The sequence below is a fragment of the Tachysurus vachellii genome, chromosome 15 (genome assembly GCF_030014155.1).
Source record: "Tachysurus vachellii isolate PV-2020 chromosome 15, HZAU_Pvac_v1, whole genome shotgun sequence".
Lineage (NCBI taxonomy): Eukaryota > Metazoa > Chordata > Actinopteri > Siluriformes > Bagridae > Tachysurus > Tachysurus vachellii.
In genome coordinates this window covers 15,251,366-15,269,911 of record NC_083474.1, presented here as the reverse complement: position 1 = coordinate 15,269,911, position 18,546 = coordinate 15,251,366, and the positions used below count along the sequence as shown (strand labels likewise).

Genomic DNA, 18,546 nt, shown 5'->3' with positions numbered 1-18,546 from the left:
AAGACAACTTTAGAGTTACAACTTTCGCTTTGGGAGTTACAAAGTGCTAACACTGGAGACTCCTTACAAAAATGTTACATATTCATCTCCTCATAGGAAACTTCAGCATATCAACAATTAGACATGTTTTTAAAGCTATTTAACATGTCCATCAAACAAGTACCTGTGTGTATTGTTAGGTCCCTGCAGGATTTAGCAACTTTCGATCGTGAAAATTAATGCAAAATCTAGCAGACACTGCAATACTGAATATCAGAAAAGCTTGTTATTTTAATTTGATTAAACTAACATATGTGTCTTCACTGGTAGTAGCTTAAAAGAATATTTTGCTTCAACAATCACAAAAAACTTTGTGAGCTCCTGGCAGGACTGACAGTTACTACAGAAACTATAACATAACAGAATGAGTGCTTTAACATAAACCTGAGATTTGCCTTTTCCCCGGGCGCCGCAGCATAAATGGCTGCCCACTGCTCTGGGTGTGTGTTCATGGTGTGTGTGTGCAATTTGAATGGGTTAAATGCAAAGAACGAATTCTGAGTATGGGTCACCATACTTAGCTGTATGTCACGTCACTTTCACTTCACTTTTACTTTTGACCAATCAAATTCAAGAATTCAACATCACTGTTGTACAATTTAATATAATGCACATGATTCCTGTGGGATCTCGTATCTCAAAGTGAACAACTTGAACATGTTTTTGTAAAACGAGCAATACCTGGAATGATTTTACATGTCATTTATAAAAATGTGGCCTACCTTGGAGTAAAGAATTTGCACACAGTAGAGTAAAATATTCCCCCGTTTGACCTTCATAGAAAGCTCCATGATGGCCTTCAGCTCCACGTTCTTTTGGATATCTGTCGCCTCGTCTGTACATAAACGAACCTATAGACATGGAGAAGAGAACTATTAAAAGCAGGGTTAGGATGCCAAACATTTATTTTTCAAATTTTTTTTAACAACAAAACCGAAGTTATTTAAACACATTTAGAATCTGGTGATTGAACAATGCAGAATGGAAAACAACCATGTGTTAATGTGCATTCCCACCAACGTAGAATACAAATAAGTGGTTGCTGCGTCTAGACCATAATCCATCTTCCAAGAGAAGCCATTTCAGCATGTACAACAGTATCCTCCTGCTATTCAGAAAGTCGGGTGCTCGTGTAAACAGCACAACCACTTCAAAGGCAGCAATTAAAATGCTCAGTAAAGTTTCCACTGCACCCAGTTGCTAACTAAAAGTTGACACAGGCCCGGGGATTCTGTGACTAAACCTCTGCTGTATTTTCCATGAGCTCGCTTCATTGTTTGCCGTGCCTTTTGAAAATCTGGATGTTCTTCGTAAAATGTCAGATTTTATGAAGAACTAGAATCTGTAGTCAATCTTAGAAGCAATGACTAACAGAGAAACCCCAAATGACACTACAATCAAAAAATGGTTGTTTACTATAGTCAGGGTTTTACCGCTACCATGAAACTGATTAACTGTTCCACGCTCATGCCCTTTGGCTTTGCAAAGAAAAGTTATGGTTATCAGGTCCTAACAGTAATCGCTATGCAATAATCCACAAACGCTGTTGGTCCACCTCTGTGAAAAAAAAAAAACTATTTATATTCGAGCTGGATCAGAGATGAAGTGCGTTTTCAATTTAGTTTCATATTTTATTTTCAATATTCAGAAAATGGCAAATTACAAAGTAGAAATACTGGTACAGAAACTTTTTCAGTGGTCTGAGAACATCAGACATCACTTCCTGGTGTCAAACTCTGGTGTCAGAGGTCAAGTGGCCGGTCACATTGCCAATAGTCACATGACCCATGTTTGAAATGAAACCCACTGAAACGCTGATGTGATGACAAGCAGGTGCCATCTGTGTGCAGACAGACACTGAAGAGTTGAAAGCACACACACATGCACACACACACTCTCGCACACACACTCGCATTCCCTAAGCCTTAGATCCACTGGCATTGTGCCTCACAGTCACATTCAAATGGTTGGGGTGTTTTCAAGACACGTTTAAGAGGCCTTTCACAAATCACAGTGGGAATTTAATTAAGTTTCAAAGAGATGACATTTCCAAAGATTAAGACAGATTTGTTTTGAGGTAGACGTGCTGGAAAAAGACCCTGCTGCAAATTGTCCAGGGTTTTTTTCCAGCTCCTGTTGCTGCCATCTGGCAACAAAGGTGACAAAAAGCTTGAGCAGAAGTTTCAGTGATCTTTTGTTTATATTATTTGTATATTATGGATTAGCAGTTCTGCCCAATTTCCAACAAACAATACAGAACATGATTTGAAACTTTCAGAATTCAATTAATGTAATTAGTCTTCACTTAATAGAATAAATCATCATACATTTTGTACATAGTTATATAGCTTCCTGAATGGAATAGAGAGCATTACAACAATGTATGGACTATTCAAAAGTCTGCGTCAATAAAATGTATTTTAAACGTAATAGTCCATGTGATTTTAAAATCGATTACAACAAACCTGCAACACCTGTTATACAGTCTCTGATGTGCATAAACACTTACCCATACAATAACAACCGGGTACAAAAGGGCATGCTTCGTCTCCTCAAAAACCTTCACCATCTCCTCAGTTTCAGATAAACTTGCACCACTGATCTGCAGAAATTGATGCATTGTATTAAGCTCCATTATGATTCATTTATTTAACAGCAGGGTTAGTTTCTGTATAATCTAATATATAATGTACGTTTCTGTTGAACAATATAAAGTGCAATATTTCAGTACAGATATCTGGATGAAGTTCCTGGTCTTTAGCAGCAGTTCATTATTTTCCTTTATGCATGGGAGAACATCCAGTGTCTGCAAAACACAAAGGGATTCAGCTGCTTACTGAGAATTATTATTACAGCTAACCTGGACATCTCTCTCTCACACACACACACACACACATACAAACACGAATAAATTTCTTGCATTCTCTGTCAAAAGAACACACATAGTGATAAAATGCATTTCTCTAGGCTGTGATGGGAACCAACTCAACAGTGACATAAGAAAATAAATGGTAGATATGAAATAGTTATGAGAAACACATGTGGAAGCTTAAACCTTCTTGAAATATAACTAATTATAGTTTGAAGTAGTAAAGCATTTCAATCTGCTCTGTAGATTTTTGAGATGAAGTGTGCTGACTTGCACTAAACCATGTTAGACATAAAGAATCCTCCTTAATTATGGATCGGTCACAGGCTGTTACGCCGTAGCGCTTGCACACACAGAAATGACAAGAACGTATGGAGGGAATGTTCTTTCTCCTCACTAAATGACGTAATGCTGAGAGCTGTACAATTTACGATGCTGATAATATTGAGAAAAACTTCTGACTGATGTTTAATCAGATCTAGAAATTATTTGATTTAATGTCAGGAGCTTGTTAGGGCAAATATCTGTTTTGGGGGAAATAAACAAAACAACATTTTGGAATATAAATGAATTAGAAGAATATGTGACCTGATCTCTAATACATCTGTACTATATGAAACACAACCAAAGGCAGTTATTTTGACATGTTACGCTGTATTCGGAAAAGAAAAAAGGACCCACTGACAGAGTCGCTTATAAGCAAAGTCTAATAGAAGTTATTAACATTTAAATAATTTGACTATATTATGTTCATCTAAAAGCAAATAACATTTACATTTCTTTCATTTAGTAGACACCATTATCCAGAGTGACTAACATTTTTTTTATTTCAATTTGTACAACTGAGCAATTGAGGGTTAAGGGCCTTGCTCAGGGGCCCAGCAGTGGCAGCTTGATGGACTTGGGATTCAAACTCATTTACTTTCCTATAAGCATTTGAAAGGAACTACAAATAGTTAAATACTAGGGTGTGTTTCGTTAATAATAAAGGAAATCTGCTGTGGTATGAGAGAAATAAAATACTGTTCTCTATTCTGTTATTGGAAATGAATCAACTTCAGTAACAGCGCTTCACATTGTTGATTATTCACCTGTAACTGCAGGTCCTGACTTGTTTTTATGCCTTACATCGCTTGTAAAAATGACATTATGACCTCATCTCTGTTCTCAGTCGGTTATTGAAAAACTCCTGGCAAAGCAAAAGGTACCCACAGACAAACTACACCACCTGCCCCTGGAGAAGAGGATCGTATCACGCACTTCTCGTACCAGAGAAACCCTATCAGGTAATGTGGATTAAAAATCACTGATGGCTTTGAGAGAAATTCACTTCCTCATCCACCAATTCTTCCTTTTCTTTTATCTGCTTGGAGTCCTGAGGACCACATCAAGGATTGTGGGCACACAGAGGACAAACGAAACTCCAAACCAGCACCTGAGGAGCGTCCCAGTTCTGCTGCCAATCCGTTATGAGACACCGAGCTCTCTGCAGAATGCAAGATTATCAAAAGGAGGATGTGCACTTGGCTCTAATGATTTAAAACTTGGAACTATTACAAAAAGAAGATTGATTTTCACATAACTTGAAGGTGCAGAATGCTGCTGATGAGGACCCAGATTTTTTTCCTTGCCAAAAGTCTGCTGTTAAAGATGAAGTCAAACAAATCATAATGCATTCTTTGGCTGTAACGTGAAACAGGACAATCGTTTACGCTTGAGGGAAGTGGATGAGAAAATAAGCATATTGGTTATACTGGTTAATACTTGTTGAGTGGCGGCCTGGAAAAACCATTCACATTGTGTCACTTTAACATTTTCTACTATAAAGTAAGTAGATTTTAAAACTACATATTTTCCTAAACCAAAAAAGGATCTTAATCACAAGAAAAGTTCTAGCATTTTAAAGCCTGGTTGTCACTGAATGCACAATCAGTGCATTGATCACAAAAAGAAACTGTTGCACATTTAGTATATTGTCATTTGCATCTGTTTTATTCATTTATTAAATGAAATATAAGATAACGACTACAATCGTTCAAACTATGTCTAAGGCTAAATCGCTGCCACTCTGGTGTACAATATGTACAAAGCACATAAACTAATAGGGTGGCAAAAAAATGACAGTTTTTAATTTCAGGTCGCCAGCAGCGGATGGATTTCGTAGGAAATCCAAGAAAACCACAGCTTGTAGTACAATGTGGAGGACCTCAGATGGCTCCAGGATTTCAAGTCAAACAAATGGAAGGGTGGTTGATTGACTTGGACAAGTCAGTGTATCCGTTTCAGCATGATGTCTGCAGGTGATGCAGTTACGGCTTTGTGTATACCAGTTTGGATTTGCAGCCAGGAGTGTGGGAATGAGAGCGTTTGGAGTTTGGAGCGTGTGTTTTGGTTGTGTGTGTTGGGGAGGGGGATTCCATGCATTATACATTAGCCTAGGAACATCTGACACACCAAGGCCACCCAAGCAGATGCTACTTTTGCTGAGCACAGAGATGAGGTCATATAGACATTATGATCATAATCACTGTACCTTGACGTATTACAAAATCATTCTCATTACCATATGGTGGGATTCCAGGTTTTTCTGGAGCCTGCTGGAAAGCTCGACGGTTTCTGCCATGGCTCCTGTGATGAGGCACGCTGACAGCGAGAGAGACTCTGGAAATGAGAAACGACACAAACGTTAAGCTTGAATAATACGAAACAGAAGTGTGCTTAACTCTGAGTTGATGCACCTGTGAAAAGCAAAGACCTTCAGAAATGCGTCTATTTCAAGCTAATAAATACAAAACATGCCATCGTTCACTTTAAATACCTTATCATTTCATTCAGAAATGTCTATTAAGGAAATGCACTGATCCATGCAAGGAACATTCTTCAAGGGGCTCTGAGTGAACATTAAACAGTATAAAGTAAGCAATCAAGGATTGTGTAGAAAATAAACTTTTAGAGGGTCAAGTAATAAAACCCAGCAAGCATTGCTTGTGGACAAAATACCTCCCACATATCAAAGGGTCAGAGTTTAGTCTGTAAATAATCAGGCACAGGATTCAGAAGGATGCAGAGTTAAGCGCAAGCGACTAATCCAACCTTTCACTTTAACATACATGAGATTGCATGCAAATACGACCATAACAAAGACAGCTTCCCCCCGAAAAGATAAAATGCAGCCGCAGATCCAACAACATAAATGCTTCACCTGAGAAAGCAGTTAACTGGGAGCTGAAAATGAAGCACTCTGGTGAAGGGGTCTTAAAGCATTTTTTGTTGTTTTTCCACTCCAAACCAAGTTTGGCATTATGTTACAGGGCTGCCCTCCAAGCACAAAGTAATGCCTGGGCAGAAGAGCCAGGGGGACAAGCTGACAGCATGGAAATTTCCCTTAAAGCATCGATCCAAAACCATCATATAAATATGCGCACAAATCAAACTATCACTGAACAGTGATAAAACACAGCACCTTCTAAACCTGGGGTAGAACGTGTTGCTGACATTTCCCAGAGATTTACCAGTGATTCTGGCTTACTAAGGCATAAACTCCAGTAGTTTGAACACCAGTAGCTGTTTTCACCCAAGCACGGGTTGTGTGATGAGCGATCGCAAAATTGAAATAAATACCTTTGATAATCGACTCTGCGGCAGCCAAATCTCGTTTGTACGTCACCTAGAAAAAAGTAAAACTCAAATTAAAAAAAAAATGTCTAAAATCCACTCTGCGTGGATGGGCTGAATAAACGTGACGTGATTTAAATTCCAGTAAAGTGACGGCCTTGTCTCTTACTTTCCACAGTGTCGGTGGTCCCTCAATAAGCTTGGCACTGGTGCCGCTGTACTGCAGGGCCAAATGCAGGCACTCGGTGCCAAACTCAAAGTCAAACTCGCTGCACTGTGGAGAAAAATCAGGACATAAGGCAAAGCAACAACAGAACCATGTGTTTGTGTTTAGGAAATAGTGAAATTATTTACTTATTTATTATGGATGACCGAGAAGGACCCAGAAGAGGAAAAAGGTAAACATTCGTACGAATTAAGTATCCGTTCAAAACAAAATGGAAAACATGAAAGGATAAACTCACCCACTCCCCTCAAGACCAGAGTTACCACAGACATGTAGCATGCTAGTTTTTAAACCATTCTGTATCAAAATTGAGTTTTGTTTTGTTTACCATATTACGGCATATAATGAGATTTGTATTGGAATTAGGTTCTTTTTCTAAGGAGAGAACTGGCACAGCCGATAAATACTCACAGCTCTGAGCTCACACATCAGAGAGCTACTTGAGATATTATAGATGCAATATGTATGGCATATTTTATCCTCAGCAAAGGAGAAAGGTTTTACACACACACACACACACACACACACACACAGACACAGAGAGAGAGAGAGAGGGAGAGAGAGACCAGGTCCTGCAGTCATTTAACCCTTGGCATTTTAGCCTTCTTTAAAGTATAACACACTGGGGGTTGGGTGTCTCTTTTGGCTCTACAATGGCTCCATCATTCTCAAAGGATGTCACACTGTGAATACATCATTCAAGCAGAAAGGACCACTGTAAGAGCTTTGACACATGGCCCTTGGCCACATTTTACAAATCTGTCACTGACTCTTTTTTATTTAACAGACAAACTGCAGTAACCGTGAGTAGCAAAAGTAGATGAAATGAAGTTAAGACGAAGTCTGGACTACTTCATGTCAACCGCAGGAAGATGTATAAGCTTTGGTTTGAAAAGCAAAGAGCTATACATTCACCACTGTAGGAGCTGAATGCAAAAAGGCCCAGGAGTGTTAGATCATATATCAGCATTAGATCAGCCATGTATATACCTCGAAAGCCTGACTATACCTCTTCACTATGTCAGATGTCTTGGGACTTTCATTCTCGTTTATAAAGCAATGAGACAATCAGTACTCGAGAGCTCTTATGTTCTACACCAAAGACAGTAGTAGAGGTGAACACTCAGAGTTAAAAATAGCTAAAGCTAAATCTACTCTGTGTTTCTTTTCAACACTAGAATTTTTATATACTGTGATGTGCTTAGCTATTCTGTTGCTAATTTGCTGGTTGGTGCTGTTTTTTCCATTTCCTTTGAGAAGTTATCTGCACTCTACAATGCTGATATCACATATTTTTTACATTATCCAGAATTCGCAGCAGACCCGTATCACAGCCATATGAAGAGTAGTTATTGTACAGTGTCGTATGTAATTTGGGGGTTAAAATCTACGCCTGTGTGTTGCACTCGTGCCAAAAAAAAGAATTTTTTTTTTTCTGCAGTACTGCCAGGGTAACCAGAAACTAATTTCATTGTGATGAGGAAATATCCAAAAGTATTTTTCGTACAAAACGTATAACAGCTGGTTTTATGTGTTTATGTGTATTCCAACTATGTATTTTCTGACTATATAATCTCATGACAATGTTTCTTCTGAAGCCTATACTGGGATATGTATGACATTTTGGCTTTAATGGAGCATCTCATGTCTAATATACTGTACATACAGTACAAAATATCACCTGAGTGCAAATTTAGCAAACCTGGCAACTTCAGATGTTCCTAAAACGTGTTATATAAGTAAGATGGAATAAGGGCACTGATAATAGATCTTGTAAACGGCACTATACGGCCCACATAAAATCAGTAGCTATGTTTTTAATCACATCCTGCAAGTGTGCACCCTAGAGAAAGTCATATAAGTCATATCCACCAATGGCAGCATCTTATTTTTGTCAGATCGTTAGACTGCCAACTTTACTTCATGTCCAAACCAAACACAACACTGACACTCCCGCGTTCCAGGATGATTATGGTAGAGTGCATAAAACCAAATGTGAGTGAATTACTCAACAAACATGAAGAAACTCTTGGACATTTTGACTGGATCTGAAAACCTACTGCACTTAATCTCATAAAAAAACTTGCAGGATTATTTGACACAGCAGAGAAACCATTACAATGTGCATCACAAACGAACTAAATGCCATTTGTGTGGAAAAGTGGACTAAAAAGTGCAGGAACCCAAATGGCAGGTGGAATCTTGACCAGATTGGGCAAGCCTAGGTGTAACCAAGTATTTATAAATTAAGAAATCAGCTTATGTTATATGTAGAAATCTAGAAAATTTTGAATGAGTTGATGTCTGTGAGAGCTGATAAATTCAACCTCAGGGTGTAGCGCAATACCATGATCTGTGTATGTTTAATGCTTCAAATATTCATATCTGTATTCAGATTCAAACACAAATTTTGAAGTGGCCTAAACCAAAAAATGTGCAGTAGCCACTACTTTTGCATATGATTTTTTAATTTTTTTATACCTGCTCATAACATTTTTGAACAAATTTAGCTGGTCCCATTTCCAGAAATTAAAACAAACTTAAAACTAATGAAGGGGGGCACGGTGGCTTAGTGGTTAGCACGTTCGCCTCACACCTCCAGGGTCGGGGTTCGATTCCCGCCTCCGCCTTGTGTGTGTGGAGTTTGCATGTTCTCCCCGTGCCTCGGGGGTTTCCTCCGGGTACTCCAGTTTCCTCCCCCAGTCCAAAGACATGCATGGTAGGTTGATTGGCATCTCTGGAAAATTGTCCGTAGTGTGTGATTGCGTGAGTGAATGAGAGTGTGTGTGTGCACTCCGTCCAGGGTGTATCCTGCCTTGATGCCCAATGACGCCTGAGATAGGCACAGGCTCCCCGTGACCCGAGGTAGTTTGGATAAGCGGTAGAAGATGAATGAATGAATGAAAAAACTAATGAAACGTCCTAAAATCTGCCCCTCGTGACCTTTTTTTGCCCTATGAACATTTCTGGTGTTCATTCTAAAGAAAATAAAGAATGCTCCTCTATAGATACAGTTTGGATCACATTATCTGTTCATTTCAAAATTTCAGTTCAATCCCAAATTCATTCAGTGCTTGCTTTGTACTTGAAATGATTATTTATTTACTGTTCAATTGACTTGTCATAGTACATTAGGAATTACAGTTAGAAGGAGAAGCAGCACAACATATGCATTTCTTTTGTTACCTGCTACAATCTGTTCCTGGTGCTGGTGCATGATGGGACAGCTGAAATAGTACATCATCCAAATGTAGTACATTTTTCTATGAACAGAAATACTCTAATGTGATTTGAGGTAGACCTTCCTTACCCGTTGGTATGCCTGATAGATGACGTCATAGAGAAATCCTTGGGGCATTTCACTGGCCCTGTACTTGGTTCGCTCCAGTGAGTGGTCAAGGAAGCCTTCAGAGGTGGTGGCAATCACCGTGGACACCAGAGGACGAATGGCTCCAGAAGCCTGTCGGAATAGTAGAAAGCGGATCTCAAATTCTCATAGCGCCATCAGAATAATGCTTCATCAGATATACACACTGAAAGTGGATTCTAAGACATGAGACTGCACATGAACTCCTGTTTGCTACTATTTTCTTTGCCTTTCCGGGAGATTCCCTTAGGAAGCAGCTTTTGAAAAAGAATTTAGAATCACAATTGAAGGTTTAAGCCTAAGTACATAGCCCCCCTGTAAATAATGACACCCATAAGCCAAACAGGAAGCGTGCTGAGCTCCTTATATTTTACTCCATTTTAGCAGATCACCATGAGGAGTGGGTAAGTAGTATGTTTTGTGTAACGTAATGCTGTTTAAGCTGTTCAGGCTTTATGGATGTCTCTGCACTCAATCTGACATTCCTTTATAATCAGGACTAATGGAGAGATAATGAAGGCCATCTGGTAAAAGCCTAAAGAAGAAGAAACAGAAAACGAAAATCAGACAAGTGACAGACTTACCAGCATTTTATGCGATAAAGTGCACACTTGGACATATAGATAGCATTGTGACCTGCAGCAATTACTCTCTGAGATCTTTCTGGTCAGTTCTCACTCACCTCATAAAAATGACACAATACCACTGAGACTGTGGTTTGTTTCAACAAGTTGGTCAAAACATTAATCTTAATGTGCGTGCTGCCGAATTACTGTTTAGGATTTGAGATAAACCAGGACAAACACCAGCATACTTTTAACATTTTGCAATATTATGGTGTAAACATGGGTCCACGATAGGGCAGAAGAAAATCGCATCAAAATACTTTCTATTCAGTTCAATTGACATAAAGATATCATTTATAGTCCAGACTTAAATTCCTCACTATGGTATCTACAAACCTTTTGCTTTTACTTCTAGTTTAGTCCCTGAATGATTTAACATTTAAAGTTGAAGAACTAAAGAGTGAAGAACTCTCCAATGTTTTTTGACCTAACGTATCGACCACATCTGTAGCATATATGTGATAACCATGGACAATTTTTCCGACATGCTTCTCTAGACTGAGAAAAGAACATTAAATCAGTTTATAAAGCCTAATTATAATGGAAGCCTAAGGGCGGCCTCTGGAGTAGCCAATAAACTGTTATGTGAAACATGTACAGGATGCTTTCATGAAATTTTTGGTCAAAGGTATTTGTAAAATAAGCACAACATAAATATGGTTTCATCCTGAAACCACAGGATGCTACAGTCATTAAAACTTGGATAAATCCACCTCGGGAAATACTGTCTATAATGTTGATTTTAAAAGCTTAATTCTTAGTTTTGAACTTGGGGTGAATGGTTATATTATATTATATTATATAAGATAACAAGCAGATGCTTCCAAATAGCAGTCCGTGATACAACTGAGCAAATAAAATCCTATCGTGCTCTGTAGCAGGTCCAAAGAAATCTGAACAGGCTCGTTTCACCTCAATTTTAAATAGAGAAAGCAGGAAATTAGTGAGAAAAGGATGGGGCAGCTTTCATCACAAAGGCTGCTTGACTGGCTGTATTTCAATAGCAACAGTGAATAAAGTAACATCTTTGTTTATCTATGGGTAAGATCATTCAGTATGGTTAAAAAAAAATCAAAAACACCATCCATTAGTGTCGTGAAGAATTATTGTGATCTACTGAAAAATAGGATGTGGACCCAGCACCTATAAAGCACCTTATATGTGTCACCTGTCTGTATATTTTTACGTTACATTTCTGAACTTAACAAATAACCCTAGTCTTCCATTATAAATGAGTGTTTAGTTACCAGACTTTCACAGCACACAAAAATTGGTTTAGAATGAAATTGTTGTCTGGTCTGGACATAAACAATAGACGCAATAGAAAGGTTAAAAGTAAAATGCTCAAATATTCAAGTAATATTTTGGCTTAATATAATGCTGGATAAACAGAATAAACAGTCACATTTTCTTTTATGAAAAGAACACGCAATTGTCCAATCTTGTGGCAGCGGCACAATGCTTTTCTGCTCATCACAGCTGTAAAATAATTATTTGTCTGCTTTTTGTTTTTCAAATACTTATACCAAGCACAAAAAAAACATACCACAGCCAAAGTCAGTGAGACAGATGATGATTGGTGTGAACATTAACTGTGACATGTGTCTGCATGATCCTATGCATTGTGCTTATGCCACAGGATTGACAGATTAAATCATTTCATAAATAGAAAGATGTACAGGAGTTATTATTAAAAGTGTATGCATAGCAGTAAATGAGGAGTGACACATCTGAACATTTGTGCACACAGAATACTCTAACCCCTTGTTCTTTAGCTGCCAACGTGATTTTGAGCAGAAACTCCTCGTCAACGAACGGACGCACGGCATCGTGGATGATGACCACTTTTGGCTTGGGAAGCTCGGGGCCCTCTGAGCTCTCAATGAACGCCTGAAGACCACTGAAGATGGATCTATGTCTTGTGGTTCCCCCTTCAACAACTTTCACTTTTGTATGACAAAACTGCTGGACGATTTGCAGCATCGGGTCACGGCTCTCCTTAGCAACTACAACAACAATGCTTTTGATCCATGGGATTCTGAAGAAAAGAAGAAAATCAGGTGATGTTTGTCCAGGATTAAAGAGTAATTTCTCAATCTCAGCTGATAATAAACTGGAATCATTTTGTCAGTCACCTGAAATGAATGTCATGAAATCTCTACAACCTGGGATAGAAAGAAACCAGCCTCAGCTTTGCTTCTTCTTACAAGCTGCTGTGCTTGGTTCCGATCCAAAATGTTCTACCTTGAAACATTAGCTGACAGCAAATAATCTGTCGTACATGCCAAAAAAAAATAATTAGCTTACATCAATGTCCTTTTAGTCTTTGATATACTGGGTGGTTTCTCCCCAGTAGCGATACCATGTTGTGGACTTCAACTCACTACATATCCCAGAATACATTGCGGGTTTTTTTTTTTTTTATCGACTTCAAAAAACACACACGCCAGAGCTTTTGGTTCATTTTCTTTTAGTATCCTCACACACACACACTCACACAGAGGGAGGGAGCTTACTGGCTCTAGGAATTCACTCTACCTTCATGTTCCACTGACAGAGAGACTAATTGTGTTATAACAGATTACAGTGCAGATACCTTTCAAAAGTTTCGATGGTGAAGCTGATGAGTGGTCTGTTGAGGAAGGTGCAGAACTGTTTGGGGGTCGGAAGTCCTGTCCTTTCACCGCTACCAGCGGCAGGTAGAACCACAGACACCGTGAAGTCTACAGCGTCGCGTCCCATCATTCGATCACTGTGATCCGTTTCGAATTTCAGGAAAAGCCGCGGATCACCAGGCCTCTAGTCTTTGATTCGAGGCTAATCTGCTAACCAGCAAGCAGAGCCCGAAAACACAACTTTAAATAGCGCTTAATAACCAGAACGGACAACATTAAAACTGAATTCTAAATAAACCCGGACGTATTTGAAGTGTTCACTTCAGAGGGTATGAAATAATGGCGTCTCCAGCCTATGTAGTGCACTAATAAAGAGAACAGGGAGGTATTCGGTACTCAGCCTTTACATAGACGCCTGTACTGTTAGCTTTAGCCTGGTATCAGATATAAAGCCGCAGGGACCAAAATACCACCGTATGCCACTTCATTGCAGTGTATTATTATAATAAATACATTTTTGTTTAGTTTCGTCTCAGGACGCAAACCAAGAATCCGTCGTAGAAACGATTATTATTGTGCGTCGATTTGTTTATTAATTATAAAGGGGCGTGGCTTCATGAGCTGCAACAGCCAATAAGCGTTCTGTTTCTCCTGCTAATCATATTCATAAATAATAAGCCATATAATTAAATGGAGCAACTGTGCAGGGAACAAAGTATGTTATTATGTGGATAATGACCATACTGAAGATGGTGTTACCTGTTGGTGTGCTCTTGCCCATGTTACCCCCCTTTCAAAAGCCCGGAGGTGAAGGAGGATTCTGTTATGAATGTGTTTTGCAACATTTGGGGTACTATTTAGTAATAGAACTATCTGACCTGTTAGTTCTCTATAAATAAAAGATGTATAATATTATTGACATTATCAAATTAATGTCTAACAATTAAAGTGTGCATTATCTTGATGTTTGTGCATAGTGACATTCACAGTGAATGTTTTGCAAACTAACAGTGAAAGGAGACCAAAGAAATCAGACCCTGCAAAAAATTTGTTGTATCCAAATTATGACCATTTAATACTTTTTACGACAAAACAGTGAAATTGCCATCATATGAAATAGTGCAATATAATGCCTGCATAAAATTACTAAATGTATATGAAGGATTAGATGAACCACATGATGAGAACATCAATACAAAATATATTACATCAATGTATACTTGCTAACAGGAACTAAATATCTTGCAGTTACACAGGTAAATGCTTTGTATTTACAGACATTACACACAGAGACGGTATTTACTTTATTTACACAGCTATAGTTTTCTCAAACATGAGATATTCAGGGTCATCTGGCCTTTAATGCACAGTACAGCCAGTGATATGATTTCTCACAGAGAGACAGTCATGAGCAGGTGATATTTTTGATATACTGAAATGCCAAACTCTGGCATAAAAGTCATTATGGATTGTAAGGGAAGCACAAGCAGTGATTGTGTGGCTGTTTGGTTTGAAGCCACTTATGTGGAATAGCCATAAATTTCCATTCAACATTTTTATCCTTATAATCAATGTCCACTGCTCCTGAGCTCTTCAGCTCTGCAGTCCTTCTTTCACAGGTAGTCCAGAGTTTTATTTCTTTGTTTTTTCATTCACAGCCACATGCCTCAGGACTCCGACTCATGCCAGTTCCCGTTCACCTTGCTATTCCGGTGCTTCCGCTTGCTTTTGGGCTTGTGGATCTGCTGGCGTTGAGTGACGCTCTCAGATTTGTTTGCGGATTCGTTGTGCTGTTTCAGGTAACGTTTGCACTTGCAGCCGGTCACTACTGTTATCTTGTAGGTCCTGGTGCTGCCATCCTGGCACTGCAGCTGAATGCGCTCAGTTCGGGTCTTGTCATTGACACAGCGCCAGTCCTGGCTGCCCCGGCGGCTCCTTGGCTTTTTACCATAACCCCCTATCCAGTTAGGAAGCACCTGGGCAGCGAGACACTCTCCTGCACACACCAGCTCTTTAATGGGGTTGATGCTGGTGCACTGGCCATCCGAGATGTACTTTGTGGAGCGCAGTTCTCTGCAGCCCATCGGACCAGTATCTGGAATTAGACAGTGAGGAGCAATTTTTAGATATTTTATTTTTATTATAAAATATTGTATTTATTGTAGAATTATTATAAGTATTATATTTTATATTTATATTTATTTATTTTGTATAAAAATAGCACACACAATGACATCAAGCAGTTCCCTATAGGATTAAATATATGCAGTTTATTTACCTCTATACATGTAGAATTCAATATTATTGCCACTAAGGAACCAGTGGTGAGATATTATTAGCTAGAAAGAAAAGCTATTATGGGGTGCATCTCTGTCCTACCTCCATTCCTTTCTTTATAACATATGAGGAAATGGTTTAACACAGAAGGATGTTGTCTAAAAGTCTGTTCCATTGTTGGATTAGCGTTGCCGTCTGATACTATGAACATTCCTCTGCCCTCAGGCTACACCACCTGACAGTGTAACCTAAGCAGAGCTGCTTTCACCAAGCACACACACCTTGGCAACAATGAGCCCCCTTCTCTATGACAGTGTGTGATGAATGGAGAGCTGAGAGGCCTTTTTTATCCCTGCTTCAGGTAGCAGGGATTCAAGACGAACACGGTGCCGACTGGAGACATTGTGAGCAACTGAGATGCAGCACCATTCACACAACCTGACAGGATTCAGTCAGCAGGTATTGTGCTCTGAATTCTCTCATCTTTGCCAGTCAATATGGGTGCGTGCCAAAAGAGTGTGTCATCTATATACACTTATTCACTCTTTCAGACCCTCACCGTGATTGTCACTTTATATCTAACACAATGGGCAAAATTTAAAAGTGGTGGGAGAAACTAAATGTTGTGATTAGAAATGAATAAAGTCTTACAGAGAACAGCAGGAACAGCAGGTTGTTTTTAACTTATAAATAATTGACTCTCTTAGACTCTTCAACTTATTATTAGCCCTTATTAATGATATAAAGCAAATCATTACAACTATCTATCTATCTATCTATCTGTCTGTCTATCTACCTACCTCTCTCTCTCACTCTCTCTCTCTCTCTCTCTCTCTCTCTCTCTCTCTATATATATATATATATATATATATATATATATATATATATATATATATATATATATATATATATATATATATAACGATCTAAATAAAAAAATTAAAAAATAAGCCTTCTTTCTCCTTAATGTTTGAGTGACACCTTAATTTTAAGAAGAAATCCCAAGTGCTTTTTAAAGTATTTTTAATTAGATAATAAGCTATACTAAGATAAACTAAATGTTTTCTTTCTCTTTACCTTTCTTTCTTCCACCCTTATTTTAATCAAAGTGGCACCACAAGTTTGCACCCTAAGACAGAGGTTCCCAAACTCTGCAACCAAATAAAAACCTTTATATAAATATAAATAATTATAATTTAAGAGCAGGTTTATTTTGTTACCATTACCATTATGTTACCAACTGTTCAGACATTAGATACACAAGCAAATATGAATGTTTATATTCATTTATTGGAGTCATCCTAACTCAGTTACACTGCATCAAAATGTGGATCCCAAACATCTTGGATCATATAAACCTCATGGTTTATATTTGTCTAGCCTTGTGTTTATTCAACTCTGGTAACCAGCTGGGAATACATATATATATATATATATATATATATATATATATATATATATATATATATATATATATATATATATATATATATAAAATGACTTATACTGACTTGATCATGATCTCCACCATAATAAGGTCATGTTGAAGAAGAATCCCCAGCTGCCAGGCTTTACATTACAGATCCCTGTGGGTTCTTTTCTATTGAGAACCATGAACATTCAGGCAGTGCTTCTCAAACGTTTTGTAATCAGGGGACCCTTTAACTGTAAAATAAATTCCACACATTATTTAGATTTTTCAAATGATATTTTTTGGAGCCACTGAGCTTTTCTATTTCTGAATATTTCTGAGAAGATATTAGGTCTGAGATTACTTTGGTGCTTGGATCCTTAAATATAATAATCATTTTAGGTGGGTTAGGATTTTCATCGCTGTAAAAAAATAAAAATAAAAACCACAGACCACTTACTCTGTTCTGCTTACCGAATCTTGAGGTTCCCTAAACACTTCTCATTGCCCTAAAATGTGCGTAAAAGGCGCACTGTGGAGAGTCGCGCGCACTCACCGGTTCGATCTCGCGCCGCGTTCTCGGACCCTCTGCCTCCACCACGTGCGCGATTCAGAGCCGCTTCATCCGCGGGTTCTTCTCCGGGATCCTCCATCGTGTGAGGATACACGATCTCCGTGGCGTCGTTCTTCATAGCAGCACCAGTCTTCATCAAAAAGCACAACAAAACCAAGAGGTTGCGCGATTCATCCTTGTGCACGCGCATGGTTTGGGGAAATGGAAATCAGTGGCGCTTTTGGACAAGGTGCCAGTGATGATGATGATGATGATGATGATGATGCAGCTGCAGTTTCAACTCGCCTTGACCGTTTTTCTGTCATGTCTTGAACTTTATATACGCAGCAGCTCAGGTGAATAAGGGCTCGACGTGTTGCTCGCGCAGCCACGCCCACTCGGCACTCCTGGCTTTGATGTGAATCCAGGCCACGCCCTAAACCGAAATACAGAGGACCTCTAAACAAAACGCCACCATTGGATATCGTGTGCGGATTTGGACGCGTCCGTAACATCTGGCCTGATGTTACTGACTTATTTGACGTCATCGGTATAAACTAGCTCATGTTTGGGAGTAGAAAACTGTGAAGGAAAATAAAATCACAGCACATAAACACTCTCCAGATACCCAGCATCATTTAGATCACTCCCCCAAATAATATTGTGCTATTGTACTGAAGTACTAAACTGCTAAACCCCAGTGCACTTCTCTTGGGTGGCATCCTGAAGGATACCTCTTTGTATTGTAGGATGTAATTTTCCTCTGGGAAAGTGGATGTAGTCTACAGAGCCTTGTAATTATCAGGATCCAGATGTGCAAAGCTGATAGAAGCATGTACCCAGAAGACTTTAACTGTAACTTCAACTGAAGGTGGTTATACCTACTGACCCAGGACACAGGTTCCTAATCATGTCCCTGTATATTTTAATGTCTTCTTAATCCTCTAA

General features: G+C 38.8%; 2 protein-coding genes across 3 annotated transcripts in view; both read right to left on the bottom strand.

Annotated features, from left to right (window-relative positions):
• Nucleotides 1-13,943, bottom strand: part of crppa (CDP-L-ribitol pyrophosphorylase A) — a 30,970-nt gene extending 17,027 nt beyond the window's left edge. Inside the window, exons 1-10 of one of the 2 annotated variants that reach the window (XM_060888400.1) lie at nt 13,339-13,469; nt 12,878-13,014; nt 12,504-12,780; nt 10,060-10,209; nt 6,693-6,797; nt 6,530-6,575; nt 5,472-5,569; nt 2,771-2,845; nt 2,549-2,641; nt 762-890 (exon numbers count right to left, since the gene is read on the bottom strand). In XM_060888400.1, coding sequence (XP_060744383.1) covers nt 762-890; nt 2,549-2,641; nt 2,771-2,845; nt 5,472-5,569; nt 6,530-6,575; nt 6,693-6,797; nt 10,060-10,209; nt 12,504-12,725 — 918 coding nt within the window. In that variant the 5' untranslated portion in view covers nt 12,726-12,780; nt 12,878-13,014; nt 13,339-13,469. Of the gene's footprint in view, nt 1-761; nt 891-2,548; nt 2,642-2,770; nt 2,846-5,471; nt 5,570-6,529; nt 6,576-6,692; nt 6,798-10,059; nt 10,210-12,503; nt 12,781-12,877; nt 13,015-13,338 lie in introns of both variants that reach the window. The other variant, XM_060888399.1, reaches the window with a different exon arrangement.
• Nucleotides 13,944-14,458: 515 nt separating this feature from the next.
• sostdc1a (sclerostin domain containing 1a) lies at nt 14,459-17,989 on the bottom strand. Its single transcript, XM_060888204.1, has 2 exons — nt 17,602-17,989; nt 14,459-15,452 (listed from the first exon to the last, which is right to left on the bottom strand). The coding sequence occupies exons 1-2, from the start codon at nt 17,807-17,809 to the stop codon at nt 15,025-15,027; spliced, it is 636 nt and encodes a 211-aa protein (XP_060744187.1). The 5' UTR covers nt 17,810-17,989; the 3' UTR covers nt 14,459-15,024.
• Nucleotides 17,990-18,546: the final 557 nt, after the last annotated feature.

What these genes read in the sequence shown, in the direction of transcription:
- sostdc1a (XM_060888204.1), bottom strand. Translation starts at nt 17,809, where the DNA reads ATGCGCGTGCACAAGGATGAATCGCGCAACCTCTTGGTTTTGTTGTGC. An exon ending in CGCGGCGCGAGATCGAACCG is followed by an intron (nt 15,453 to 17,601) that starts GTGAGTGCGCGC and finishes GTCTAATTCCAG; the next exon opens with ATACTGGTCCGATGGGCTGC.